The sequence below is a fragment of the Patella vulgata genome, chromosome 4 (genome assembly GCF_932274485.2).
Source record: "Patella vulgata chromosome 4, xgPatVulg1.2, whole genome shotgun sequence".
NCBI classification, from domain to species: Eukaryota; Metazoa; Mollusca; class Gastropoda; family Patellidae; genus Patella; species Patella vulgata.
Window position 1 is genome coordinate 76,263,746 of NC_065882.2, and position 15,232 is coordinate 76,278,977.

Sequence of the window (15,232 nt, forward strand, 5' to 3'; positions counted from 1 at the left end):
TGAATAAGCCTAAATAACAAATTCTACTTTGAGGAGTTCACATAGTTAACAAATCATTGTTGTACTTTTTGTATATTAATTTGAATTGTTGCTGATATGGCAAAATTCACCATGAAACAAGCAGTCAGTAGATACCGGCACAACATTTGCACATCTTTTTGAATTTAAAGAATAAAATCTTCTATTGATGCTAAATTCATTTAATTTCACTTTCTGAACAATTATTCGGGTGAGAAAGATTAGCCTTTATGTGATTTTATCTTACAATCCACTTTACACAGATAAATTACAGACTTACATATAAAAAGTCTGACTATTACACAGATCATCTAGATCTAATGATGTGAATCTATTTACTATAATTCAATTACTATACCCTACAGTATTCCATCTGATTTTATCACAACAGATCCTAGTCTAGATATTACACATAACCAGTGGAGTGTTCATTTATACCTTTAATACTAGCTCAAATACATGTAATAATCCTTGATACTGAGAGAAAGAAATGGGGTTTAATATCCACTTGACACAAGCTATGTCATTTCGGGACTAACATACGGTTCAATTTTATTTCAATAATTAACTTGAGCATAAGGGTTATAAGCTGTGGGAGGAATGCATTAATAATAAATGAAATGAAATGGGGTTTAACATCCTACTGTTATGCTCCAGGAAATGTGCTCCAGGGATCTTTAGCTGTGGGAAGAAACCGGAGGACCCGGAGAAAACCCCATGGGGTTAGACAGACAACCCTACTCCTTGTCTTACACGAGTGTGGGATCGAACATTGCCACTTGACTCAATGACAGACCTAATGATCTAAAGCGCATGAGCATAGACCGTTCGACCACCCAGCAGCCCGAAAAATATAAAGTTTGTCTATTATACAATGTGATTAATATACCATATCTTTAATAAAATACAAATATCAACTATATGACAGATTCCAGACCGGAAACATTTTTCAAAATTTACATTAAGATATCCCCTCCCAAAGTTTTTTTTTAATTGCACTAAATGTCTGACGTATAAAGACAGTTGGTTTGATAATGTTTGGCATTCTACGATTACCATCCTATACGTATCACGACCAAAAAGTTTTTATCACATCGTTTGTAAATTAGTCTTATTAGAGAGGTTAATATGGTGTAAATTAGCTGAACCTAGATCAATAAGTAACTACGATCCGTGCACTGGATACTCGTTGATTCAGTTGTATCATGTCAGAAACCACATATTGACAGGTTGAAGAGGGGTCGACTACAAGTCAGTTTCGTACAAACATTGATAGCAGCGAGATGTCAGGGAATTTCTTAAACCTGACAGTTCTCGTCTTCATCTCTTCATCTTAAGAACTCATTCATTGAATCTTTTTTTTTCTCCGTTGGTGCCTAGATATTTACCAAAGTTTTTTCATAATCAGAAACCTTTCTATGGATAACCTACTTCCAGACGCTGAAGTACATGTAACCGTCCTAAACTATAATTGACCAATTGAAAACCAGCTTTTACTTTGATTAACTTCTGACGCCATATTACCCGATTATCTGTTTAACTTCCCAAATCATGACATCTAAATCATGATAGTTTTCCATGTTAGCTGGTTGACTATGTCTCTTTACAATGTCCGTGAGTGACATCACCACATATTAATAATAAATTTCTTAAGTTTCATCTGAACACAAAGTACAAAGAAAATTATGAGAAGTGATATCTGATGTTCTAAAAACTGTAAGCAAGTGCTGTGTTTTCGATTCCCCGCTTGTACATGACAAAGAGTAGTGTCACCTGTCCAACCTCGTAGGTTTTATCTTGATCCTCCGGTTTCCTCCAACTGCTAAAGACCCCTACGCACAAGCAAATTATTGAAATAAAATAGAACCATATGTTAGTCCCGAAATGACCTAGTTTGTGTGTGGTGGATATTACCCCCCCCCTCTCTCTCTCTTTCTCTCTCTGTCTATCTGTTGTACAATTGTTATCCATTAAATCCTCATGGCCCAGATCTTGTACATAAATAACTATATATATACTATTGTATACTAATATCCTGATAATTATTATCACATATAATCGTAAGAACAGGCCAATTATCCAAGTCATATCTATATCATTAATTAGTCGACAATTGTCCTCAATTCCCAGTGATCATATCATTACTTCTTAATTACAAGGCAGCTGGGACAACAATAATATTTATTTGAGAGATTAATGAAATAGGGTTTAATGTCCTAATTTTCTGCACCAACTGGGCTAATGAGAGAGAGAGAGAGAAATGGGGTTTAAAGTCCACTCGACACAAACTAGGTCATTTCGGGACTAACATATGGTTTAATTTTATCTCAATAATTCGCTTGCGCATAGAGGTCTTTAGCAGTGGGAGGAAACCGGAGGACCCAGAGAAAACCCACGAGGTTGGACAGGTGACCCTACTCCTTGTCACGTACAACCGGGGATTCGAAACCACGCCAGTCGACTCAATGACATACTTTATGATACAGCGCGCGCACGCTAACCATTCAGCCATCCAACCCCCCCTGGGCTAATGAAGATGGGCATAAGCAATACAGTGTGCTATGACGGAATACATTATGTAACGCTCTTAACATTTCTTGGAATAATAATCTTGAAGAATTCAATAACACTAAGAATGTCCCAAAAGCTTTGAAGAAAATGTCGAAGCGATAAATGTTACAAAAGTCTTGAAGAAATCTTATATATATGTTTTTTCCGTACAGACACATTAATTTTATAATCCAGTTAAAAAAAAATCCCTAGAGGAAGACCTCCTGGATATCTCCTAATGAGCCATTTATAAATTATTATATTTTGTTCATTCATAAAAATTTCATGCCCTAAAAAGCAAGAAATCTGGGTAATTTATAAGCATTGGTATCAGATATGTCTAAATGGCATGGCTGGAAATATCCCAAAATAATATCCTAAACTACAAGGTTGTCATATTTATTATTATTTACATTAACAGTTGCTGTGAATAAAATCTATCCCTCGGTTGATGTATCATGTTATTTTATCAGAAAGCTGTCCAGTCAACTTGGCTCTTGTATGTATCATAGACTCTACACCTGTTTAACAGGGTGTGAATAAAATACCAATATTACACATATAATACCAATAATACTACACATTATAACACCCATCATATTACACACATAATACCCATCATATTACACATATAATACCCAATGATATTACACATTAGAATACCCATGATATTACACCTTTAACACCCATGATATTAGAATACCCATGATATTAAACATATAACATAAATGATATATTACACATATAATACCAATGATACTACACATTATAACACCCATGATATTACACACATAATACCCATCATATTACACATATATAATACCCATGATATATGCGGTACCCATGATATTAAACATATAATACCCATGATATTACATAACAATACCCAATGATATTACACATTATAATACCCATGTTATTACACATATAACACCAATGATATAAGTCAACTAGCCATAAAGACCAATAATAAGGCATGGTATGCTTATTCTACCAAGAGCATCTGGTATCATTTCTCATTTATTTGGAAAAGTTCATGCATTTAGAATTTTATAGATTTGTTTTCTAAAAAAAAATTCCAGAAATAGTTAGCTACAGGTATGAACTTTTCAATAAGATTAAAGGTGTTATCAGGCCTTCTGGAAGGAATATGCATCAGAGGAGTGCGAGCTAAAGGCAGTCGCATGCATCCGTATTGGGGAAGGGGGAATCCAATCAATTGAGTTTTTGAAATTTGAAATTATTGCTGTTAACTTCATTATTTTCTCAGTACTACCTATACTTCAAGTTAATCTCTGGTATCATCAGACCACCAATGGTAAGCATATACTGTCTCCTGTACAACACATATCACTAATATAGCCAGATAGATTCAATGTGCTGCATCATTGGTATTGATTTTATGTAATTTTTGTGTACAGAAATAGTCGCAAACCCTGTCTTTTGAGCAGGTTAACCAACTTCGAGGTTTCTGAATTGATCAGATTCACATTGACTAAATGATGGCTGAAAAAGTTCATCAATAAGTAAAGAAGACCGTTTGTCAGAACCAACAAGTCTTCTTTGACACCTGAAGGACACATAGACAAGACAGGAGAAAAACACCTGTAATTACTGATTACCTCAAAGGACGAGAATCTGTCTGACCATAGATTGAAATCACAGATTTAATTTTCACTCCTTTATTAATGGACATTATTTGATTCTGATATATAGCTAATGTACTTCTATAAATAAATCAATCGCAACATCTCTAGAATAAACTGATGTATCAAATACTATTTTCTGGACGTAATAAATTGTAAATAAGCCTAATTAACACTGGCGTAATGAGATCATCCATTTCCAGTTACTAGTTAATAAATTATTGTGCATGTTGATCATTTGATGTGATGATAATCATTTTTATACACCCACATGGAAATGTAAATGTATATTGCCATTGCCCCCGTCCGTTCGTCCGTTTGTCATCCACAATTTATTAGTTATGGCCCTTGTTTTACTTTGTGAACCTTGTCAAACTTGTGAAAATTTGAAAGACAAAAGTTATCATCCGATCTATATGTAATTTATATGCATTATTTAAATTAGTAAAACGAAAAAGCCTATTAAATTCCAAAATTTTCTGTAAATTACTTCCAGAGTTAAGACCCTTGTTTTAGTTTGTAGAACCTTGTGATGATAATCATTTTTTATGTAAATGTTAATCATTTGAAAATATAAGCATTTAATTTTCATTTTTATATGATAATCATTTTTTTTTTTTCAATTTTCATTTTTTTGATATATGATAATCATATTTTATTTGAAAATATGTTGATCATTTTCAATGTTGATGAGGGCTGTGATGTTTCTGTCAAATTCCAATTTAAAACTCTTACAGAATCTTTTATGTACTTGAATACTATAGGTGGCTGAATAGAATATTTTAAGTTTCTAAGGTTGTAAATGAACTCTGAGGTCCTTAGAATACTATATTGGCAGTAGATACTAAAAAATCACTGAACTGCTGAAAGTTGAGGATAAGATGAAAATGCTGCTTCCCGGGCAAAAATTCTCTTCCCTCACATTGCACATGTACCAGAATAAATAAATTTAGCTAATAACTTCATCTGAAAATGGTCTCAGGAAAATGTTGACAAAATCTTCTATTCCCTTTAATAATTCTGATCAAGGTGCTCGTTTATTTGAAGATGAAAATTCTTGATAATTGTTCAAAGGCAATCCCTCTTCTATATATAGCTGAAGATGAAAACTGTGGAATAATTTTGGTTTGCAGGAATTTATCTATATTACGACATGTGTAAATCCGCGTTTCTGGTGATTTAGATCCGTTATTAAACGTCCCGTTGAAAAGTTTTGATACCAAAGGAAAGATACAACCAACTTTTTTTCCCACTAAGTTACAGGCTTTTAATTTAATTAAGATAAAGTTGACAGTTTTCTTCACTGTCAATATTAATATTAAAAGGTATTTTGAAAGTTCAGCGAAGATTGATGAGGATCTGAACGAGATATGCAATTCTTTGCATGTAGGCAAATAGGAGAGTAAAATACTGGCATGAAATTGAGTCATATGTCATGTTTTTTAAATTCTTAAAATGATTTATCATAATTAGATAAAAATGTTTTTGATTAAAATGTCTTCTCTTGGCGCTAGATAAACTCATTGCCTGACACATGGCACGATAAAGCTTAAGGAAGGGAGATAATTTGAGCAAGTTGCGCAACCAGTATATAATTTGACAAAAGATATTCTCACGCAATAGAGGATATAATTTACTGAACATTTGAACAGACGTTAAGACTATTTTATTGATGCAATTTGATTGCCGTTTTATCGTGTGGTGAACTTCTATCAATTCTATATGGTGGGCAAGGACTTCCGCTGACTACATTTAACAGTAAATTTAACAAGACATAATGTGCATTTAAACTGGATTCGCCAAAACGAGGAAATTAAATATGAATGCTTTTCTAATTAACCCTGTCAATAACAAGAAAATAAATAAAATTCTGGAATTACATATCGCTATTAATGTGAAAAAACATGGCTTTTGATGGCCCAACCAGACATAATCAGCGAATTAACGGCTTTATAACATTTTTTTTCACAAGACGACAAAATTTATGACACAGAAAATATAAGGATTCTCTTCATTAAGTTTCTAGTACGAGAAAGTTCAAATTAACAAAAGTAGGCAGACGTTGTCCTATAAACAAAGATAAAATGGAGATAAGAGGTTACGAAGAATTTTCTGAGTTTCTTTATCCTTCTCAAACCTTATGAAATGCACTTAGAAAGTCATAAAGAGACATCCACAGTGCCGTATCTCATGCAGAAGTCACGTAATCGCATTTACAAGCGTATAACTACCTATTATTCTGGCAATGTTCTCTGTGCATTTGGCAGCAAATTTTATTCTTCAGTATGGAATTGCATTTATGTGGTTAATGTGAAAGACCAAATGAAATGAAATGAAATGGGGTTTAACGTCCTACTGATGACGGAGGAAAGACTGCAGCACATAGATATTGATCAAATGAAGACGCAGATTGTCAACATATGAAAGGTAGGCCATTTTCTAAGTACTGTTTATTCTGATTCTCTGCAAAAAGCCCATTTAACAAATCACAAAAAAATTATGCATGACCAATTATAGACCACTTATTTAATGTTCATATAAGAAAGGCCATTTTCCTGACTTGCTACCGGTATCACAGCTACTTTAATCTCATGTGCTTTATGGCACAGACAATTGAGAACCATTTCAACTGAGAACCATATTTTTATTTGCTCGCACATCAAAAAGAAAGTCGGTAGCCAGTGGCAATTATTCTATCAAGTGAATAAAATGTTTAAAATGATTTTTAAAAATGGAACTGAAGTCACGGAATGATATGAGTTAATTGGTTGGATCAGACAGCTAGACATGGGGCATGTTACAAAGAATAGATGGTTAACCTGCTATTTGTGCAGCTGAAAGAATTTCAGACTTTAAATAATCATAGAGTAACATGTTCAATATGTTATCTTAAACATTTCAATCAATATTAATATAGATAATGTTAGAATTTAATATGTAACTACTTGGTTTAAAGTCATTTAATAGTCAGGTTTGTGGACTCTCTGTCATTCATAGACTTCTTGAAATAACTAAAATTGATGTGAAAAAAATTCTGACTCAACTCAGTGGTCTCAAACCTGCTAAATGTATTACTTCTTTTCCAATTAAGAGTACATTATAATACTGCTTATTTTCTCATCCAGAATATATATAGGTTTTGAACATTATCAATAATACCAAGACATGAAGAACTAAGCTCTGTTGCTTATTAAGTCTGAATATTTTTTGGTCACAATTAAGTTTTGGAATAATGTTTTGTAGTAAACTCTGTTGCTCAAGTCAGAATATTTTTTGGGTCACAGTTATGTTTTGGAATATTGTTTTGTAGTAAATCATGTTTTTTTTTCCTGTTATCCTCGTCCCTTAGAGAGTTGAGTTATTTATATAATCATTCCTTCCAATAGTTCCCTAATTTATCTTGGCCTGTATGTAGTATCCAAATTAATTCACCTACATGTATTTTATATTAGGGAAGACATGTGAAATACTGTCTTGTTTGTTAAAGCTAATGCAGTTTTACAATGGTATTAGATCTGACAATAACTGTCCGCATGCAAACATCTTAAAGTTTAAATCACTGGTTTTTAGAAATGTCAAGGTCTTTTGTATTATCTTTGATTTGAGTTTTGATACGATGATTTTAAAATGGAGTAGGAGTGTCAATAAAATTTATGATGATATCTGATATATATTAAAGATACAATGCATTTCTCGTATTAATATTTGTTCTTTATTTTTACATATTAAACTAAATCTGAGTTCTGGGTTTCCGTAATTTAATATTTGTTATTTATTTCCAAATATAAAACCTTTAAGTTTTTTAATTTCTAATGGGGGAGCCACGGTGAATAAGTTCAATCCCTGCATTGGCTGAGAAAGTTCATCGGGATTTTTCTGATGTGGTTTCCCCTTGTCAGTGGTGCAGGACAGAGGGCCTGACAAGGACGGCTGTCTAGTCATTTGGCATGCACATAAAAGATCCCTTGGCAGATGGAATTTGATATAAGAGTAGGCCATAGTGCCACTGCCCAGGCAAAATTGTCCTCATAGCACACTGTATGGCATATACCCGTCTTAATTTACACAGTTTAGAAGCAGAACAGTAGAACATTAAACTCCATTTTCATTTTATTTCATTTTTTAAATTCCTATCACCCATAACCAATCCGATTTTAGAGAGTTTAATGGTCTGGGTTTATTGATTGAGTGAATCGGTACATATATTGCTTGCCTAATAATTTATAGGAAAGGAGTCATAATTTTTCACAGATCTGGTGGTCCAAGTAAGAAAATAACCAATAGAGAATAACAAATTATCCATATTAGTCTAGTAGTGATATGTAATTACTGGTCTCCAAATTACAGGTTCCGCTCTTCTTACAAGGGTCTTGATCCTTTTAACCTCTGACCCCTAACCACAGCAGACGGTCTAGGGCAGAAGTCGGCTGAAGGAAAGGTTGTAATCAATCTGATCTGATCAAATTACTTGACCAACTAATAAAACGGTTTGACCATTGCTTGATTTTCGGGTTTAATGAAATAATAATGACAACTGTATTGCAGAGGACAAATCATGTGGAGTCTCGGCTTACAGCTAACCTATGATTTGTGTAAAGAATGGGGGAGGGGATGATATATAGTGGTCAATGATTACCGGTAGTCATACTAACACCATGGTTACTAATTATTGTTTATATCAGCACGGCTGTTATTGATACCTTAGGGTTCAAATCACAGTATTACTAAATCATCAATATGTTTGACTAAATGGCAGTGTAATAACAACATTGTGAGGAAAGCAATAAAGGGGGGTTATGTCAGGTTAACTGTAGTCATCTCATGCAATTCCTTATAAGGGGTGTAATTAACATATATTAGGACATTGAAGTTAACCAAAGGCAATAACTCTGGAATTGGAATTTATTATCAGAAATGGTTTCTTTAAAAAGATTGGATGATAAATGTCGTCTGTAGAGTGTTCGTAAGAAATTGTGGATGACAGACAGAATGGACAGGGTTGAGAATCTTGAGAACAATATATGACCACTTTTCAATATGGCAGTATTAAGTGTTCTTATACCTGGCATCTATTAAATATTCTTGGCAAACAGAGGTCTTGGAGAGAGAGAGAGAAAGAGCGAGAGAGAGAGATTTTCACGTCCACTCAACACAAACTAGGTCCTTTTGGGACTAACACATGGTTCAAGTTTATTTCAATAATTCTCGCTTGCGCGTAGGGGTCTTTAGCTGTGGGAGGAAACCAGAGGACACTGAGAAAACCCACGAGGTTGGAAGGCGACCATATTCTTTGTCACATACAACCGGGGAATCGAAACCACGCCAGTTGACTCAATGACAGACCTTATGATACAACGTGCACATGCTAACCATTCGGCCATCCACCACCCCCAGGAGGAAAAAGGGAATCCAAGTAAAATGCAATATGGAATTGTTGGTATTCAGACACTCAGAGATTTGTGCAATGTAGTAACCACTGCCTTAATTGACCGATTGCTTAAAAACATAGTATATTGTGGACTCTGTGGGATGGACATCCCTTTGGGACATTTTAATACCGGTATTTGTTGTGTAATCCTTTATCTGAAATTTTATTAATATTTCTACCTAATCTAAAATGTTTTTTTCCACTAATTGTATTACTTGTCTTGCAATATATCTTTATTAATTCCTGGAGCTATGAGTCGTAAATATAATAGTTGATAATTACATACATGATTTATCACTATATTGCTTTAACTAAACGATATGTCATTCACTGATATACACAATATCATCATGCAATACCGTCACTCTATACTGCATGTTAATTGGTAATAACGGTAAAATCTATTAATTACTAATTAATGATTTAATTTAAATTGATTAAGTCCGGAGATTAAATTCTATATTGAGGAATATAATACTTGCCTTGTAGATAATCTATCAAAATATAACGATGTTAATTAATTTGATATTTTATAGATATCAAATTTCAATATCCACTTATAATTGCGATAATCGAAATGAAATGGGGTTTAACATCCTCCTGTTTTGCTCTGAAGACGGCATTGAGATAATTATTCATATACAGATTCTATAGCAATGCTATTGTACCTCAGGGCTCAGACCCCTACAATACCTGCCTGTGGGCATCCCTATCCCATGACATCATGCATGCCCACACCTTCAACTTTACATGACTAATATTTTGCCAGAACATATTTATTTGCTTATGAGAGTGAGAGGGAGAAATGGCGTTTAACGTCCACTCGACACAAACTAGTTAATTTTGGGGCTAACACATGGTTCAATTGTATTTCAATAATTTGCTTGCGCGTAGTGGTCTTTAGCAGTGGGAGGAAAGCGGAGGACCCGGAAAAAAAACCACAACGTTAAATAGATCAGGTTTGTTATGTAATAAGGTATACAACTTCATTCTCCAACCCCTTAAAAATAAACTGTTTCAAAAAGGAGAACCTTATGATGACCGATTCAAACGTTTCTATCGTGCTAGCAAACTTTTATGGCAAATGTACATGCACAGCCTTTATACATGGGGTTTAGGTGCTAAAGCCCAGGCGTGTCTGTCAGATGGAGGTGCCCCAGAAATTAAGTGAAAAATGATTTCATTTCTGAAATGTCGAAGTTCTCTAAATTATGTAATGTAAAGAGTTCAGTTAATCCTGGCAAACAAATGTTGTTTACAGTATAATGATATGGTGGGCATTTATTATCGAGTCAGGAAAAAAAACTGACAAATCTGTAGGAGCTGGAAATATTCTGAACTAATGTTATCGTAAAGTAAAATATTTTAAACTTACCCAGAATCTAAACCAGGTAAAGGTGTGGGTAGCTGACCATGTACTGAAAAACAAATAAATAAATTAAATATAATGTCTCTACTTCAACAAATTACAAATTAAAGTGTGGGTGTGGCGGAGGGGGGGGGGAACCTCCTCCTAATTCCTAATTAAGGTGAGGTATTTAGGTGTCCTCTTGATCCAGACCTGTTAAAAGTTAGTGCTCAGTTAATATGTATTCTCCAGCTGTCTCTAAATACTGTCTATTCAGGTTCAGTTATATTTATGTAACTATTCCACCCATTGCCCCACAACCTAAAACAGTTGCGAGAGAGAATAAGTATATTTGTGGATTTTCTATATTAAATCTGTGAAAAAATATTTACCTGAAAATATGTAAACTAAGATGATTGCAAGTAATTTCCTATATATATATATATAAAAATTAAACTTGTGGAAATAACTATGAAAATCTAATTAACGGACAATAAATCCAGTGATTTAAGAATAGAACACCTTAAAAGTAAAGAGAATTGAAAGTGTAGCTTAGTACATGCTGGTCATCATTCTTAGCTCTGTATTATTTCGAATTTTTCAGGGTGGGGAATGGGGAAATAAATTTTTAAGGGTGCGTCAGACAGGCCCTTACTGGACCCCCCCCCCCATTGGCTATGAGAGAGAAAGAGAGAGAGAGAGTGAGAGAGAGAGAGAGAGACATATGGCTTTAATGTCCACTTGACACAAATTAGGTAATTTCAGGACTAACACATGGTTCAAATTTATTTCAATAAATCGCTTGTGCACAGGGGTCTGTAGCCGTGGGAGGTAACCGGAACATTGGCTATGTATTTCATTAAATCAAACATGTATTATCAGTAAAGTAATTTATTCTCGAAAATGTGGAACTGTAAAATATAAATCTTTGAGCTATGTCTATCTGCAGTATCTGTTTTATCATCCACATCCCATCTTCATTAGCCCCTTGGGGAAGAACAGTAGGACGTTAAAACCCATTTCATTTCATTTATCACTCACCCTTTTATTTCAATACTAGTTAATATCTCATGGTCACCTTACTAAAGGGGAATAACTACATTTTAACTGCATCAGAAAATAGCCCAGCCATAAATCTAACTGAGATGTCTATTGTTGATTATGTGGTAGGTAGTATCATCAACTGTTACAGCTGTGTGGAATTTAAAATTACGTAAGGTTATTAATCATGTTATGAGGATAGATTTAAGAAAGCGCAAATCGTTTGTTGAACACCTTTATTTCACAGCAAAATAATCACTATACGAATCATACTTTTTGTCATACTACTGCAATGGTCAATCATATCAAAATCAGATTTTTTTTCAATTCATTTTTTTTTGTTTTTATTCGTTTTCTGTTTTACATTTTCTATATTTTTCAATTACACCAGGACATTGCCAGCGGATCTATTTGTATATTCAATGAAGTCTCCTGCATAACATTTCCGTTGTGTGAACAGCAGCCATTATGAATGTACGTTAGATTAGAAATCGGAACCATAAAGACAAATAAAATAAAGACATTTAGAGAGAGAGAGATAAATAGTGTTTAACATCCACTTAACACAAACTAGGTCATTTCGGAACTAACATTATTTTATTTCAATAATTCACTCCAGGCGTAGGATTCTATATCAGGACCCAGGCAAAACCTGCCACTTGATGCCATGACAGACCTTACTTAATCTTTACCTGGTGCGCTAACTATATTTTTCATAAAAGACAAATTAATTCATATAAGATATAAATTCTCCCAACTTGTCAGTGTCAATGTCAGTGCTGTTAACGTTTTTATGGTCAATTATTCACCTTGTCTGTGTTCCACACGATTAATATCAGTCATAGTTTAATTACTGGTAAATATTTTCGTAATAAACATTGCAATTAATTTCAAATGAGTTTAGTTTTGTACTTGACCAAAAAAAGCGAAGAAATGAATGAAAATGCAATTTATTTCAATTTTTGAATGATCTTAATCTCATCCTGGCATTGATATATAGCCATTCAGTCATTGTTTGAATAGTGAATCACAGACTAGGGTGGCGCCATTACAGGTGATAATTGCGGTTAATGTTGATTAACTTAGATCACGAAAAATATGATTCATTTTCAATATTGTTGGGATATAATTAGACCGTTTCTAATCCCAACTCTCATATCATTGCAATGATTATTTCGTAAATTACATTGTTTCTGAACATATAAAATCTTTTCAATTGTTCTTGCATCAAAAAATCAATAGTTGTTTTTAGAATGCCGAAATACAACACCAAAAATAATTATTTTTATGCCAATTTAATTTATTTTATTATCTGGAAAATTTGCATGTTCTCAAACGATTATTTCTCTGCATTTCATTTTTTTTCTAAGTGTTTGCTTTAAACAAATAATCATCATAAACTTTCTTCTCTGAACCTGAGTCCAGTCAAAAAATTTGTTCCCAAGTTGGCAAATTAAAGCACCAGTAATTAAGAAGTGGCAGAAGAAAGTTTGTCTGTAAAATCCATTAAAGTCATCAAGTTGTAGCATTTCTTAAAGTTTTTTCATCAAAAATCAGTTATATGTTCCCTTTCTACATCAGACGTGTATCATGACTTCTGGTAAAGCCATCAAACAGTCTATTGTTTATTACCTCCCTTTAATCAATCTAGCCAGTTTGTTTAGGGGAGGGAAACCGCTTCAGCAATCTTCAACATCGCAGTTCTATTTCTAGTTATTTTATTGTTGCGTTTTCCACAACGTTTAAATCGTGAATTCCTATTAGAGCATTTTTCTACAAACTTTATGATGTAATAATCAAATGTCTACCAGATTTGCAGAACGATAATGTATTTATAACGTCTATGTACACGAAACATAAATTTTTCAAAGCCTTGTAAAACACATAATTTGGACCATTTTTTACAGTGCCAATGACAGGTTAATTATCTTCAAAGAAAGATCTATCACTTTACTTAAGTACTAACAAATATGCTACCCAAAAAATCTTCCAGGCCTCGAGTTCACAAAACATTCTCAGACTTTACTAAACTTTCAATCACTGTTTATGAGAAATATCTTTGATCCAAAAACACAAAACTTTGCACATAATTTCTTGTTGATGTATTGGATACATTAAAGTTACAATTTCATATTTTTAAGTTATATTTTATTAAAATAAAGCCCTAAAATAGATAGTATCTATAAACAGTCCTACCCTGTTAAAGAATAATCCTATTAATCCTATAATTCACTATTGCCAGTTGAGAAATTGGCAAAAATATCATTTTCAACTTCAAATTCAAACGTTTGAAGATAGCTATTCCATGGCTGGGAATAGGAAAACAAGGGAGGTAATTGGGAGGTAATTGTGTTATTATTTCCGGTGTGAAGATTTTTAAGTGTGAGAAAGATAACCTATGATCGTAGTGAGTTGACAACCTATTGAGCAAAAGACATAGAAATAATTATGTTTTGACTTTCTTAGAAAATATGAAATTGTAACTTTAAAACAATAAAAGATTTATTAAACAATACTTAGGTCTGAGAGTGTTTTGTGAAACTGGGTCCTGGTTACAGCTATATGAGTATGAAAAAGGTAAACAGAAATATATCGTTAGTACACCCTCACTCAATTGGGGGATGGGGTGTGTGGCAAAGACTTAATGCGTGTGCATTGTATCATTGAGTCAAGTAGTCTGTCCAACCTCGTGGGTTTTCTCTGGGTCCTATGGTTTTCTATCACTGCTAAAGACCCCTACGTGCAAGTGGACGTTAAACCCCATCTCTCTCTCCCCTTCTCTCAAGAATTCAGAGACACTATTTGACACTTAATGACAGATCTTATGATCTAAAATGCATGCGTTGAACCACTCGACCAACCACCACCCTTTGAAAACATAAAGTTCAAAAAATATTTCTAATAAAACATTTCTAATATAATTGTCTAAGAAAAGTCAAAATAAAATAAATGAAACACTACGAAATATAAAATTGTGCGATCATATTCGTTCTAATTTTTCTACCTACATGGAAGTTTCCTACTGAGAAACAGATGTAAAATTATTTACTTTCTTTACAAAAATGACATTTTAAATAAGCAAATACCTTTTTATTATAAATAAAGAAATTATTCAAGCTTGCTCAATTACATATTACATATTTTTTTTTTTTTACTTAGCATTCAAGATTTTGTAAGAAGAGCAACTTTTCTTGTTGAAAA

The 15,232-nt window shown here is 33.4% G+C and overlaps 1 protein-coding gene across 1 annotated transcript in view; it reads right to left on the reverse strand.

Moving 5' to 3' along the window:
- Nucleotides 1-15,232, reverse strand: part of LOC126819283 (inactive tyrosine-protein kinase transmembrane receptor ROR1) — a 247,167-nt gene that overhangs the window by 89,412 nt on the left and 142,523 nt on the right. The window contains exon 3 of the mRNA XM_056100080.1: nt 11,018-11,060. Within this exon, the coding sequence (XP_055956055.1) occupies nt 11,018-11,060 (43 nt within the window). The remainder of the gene's footprint in view (nt 1-11,017; nt 11,061-15,232) is intronic.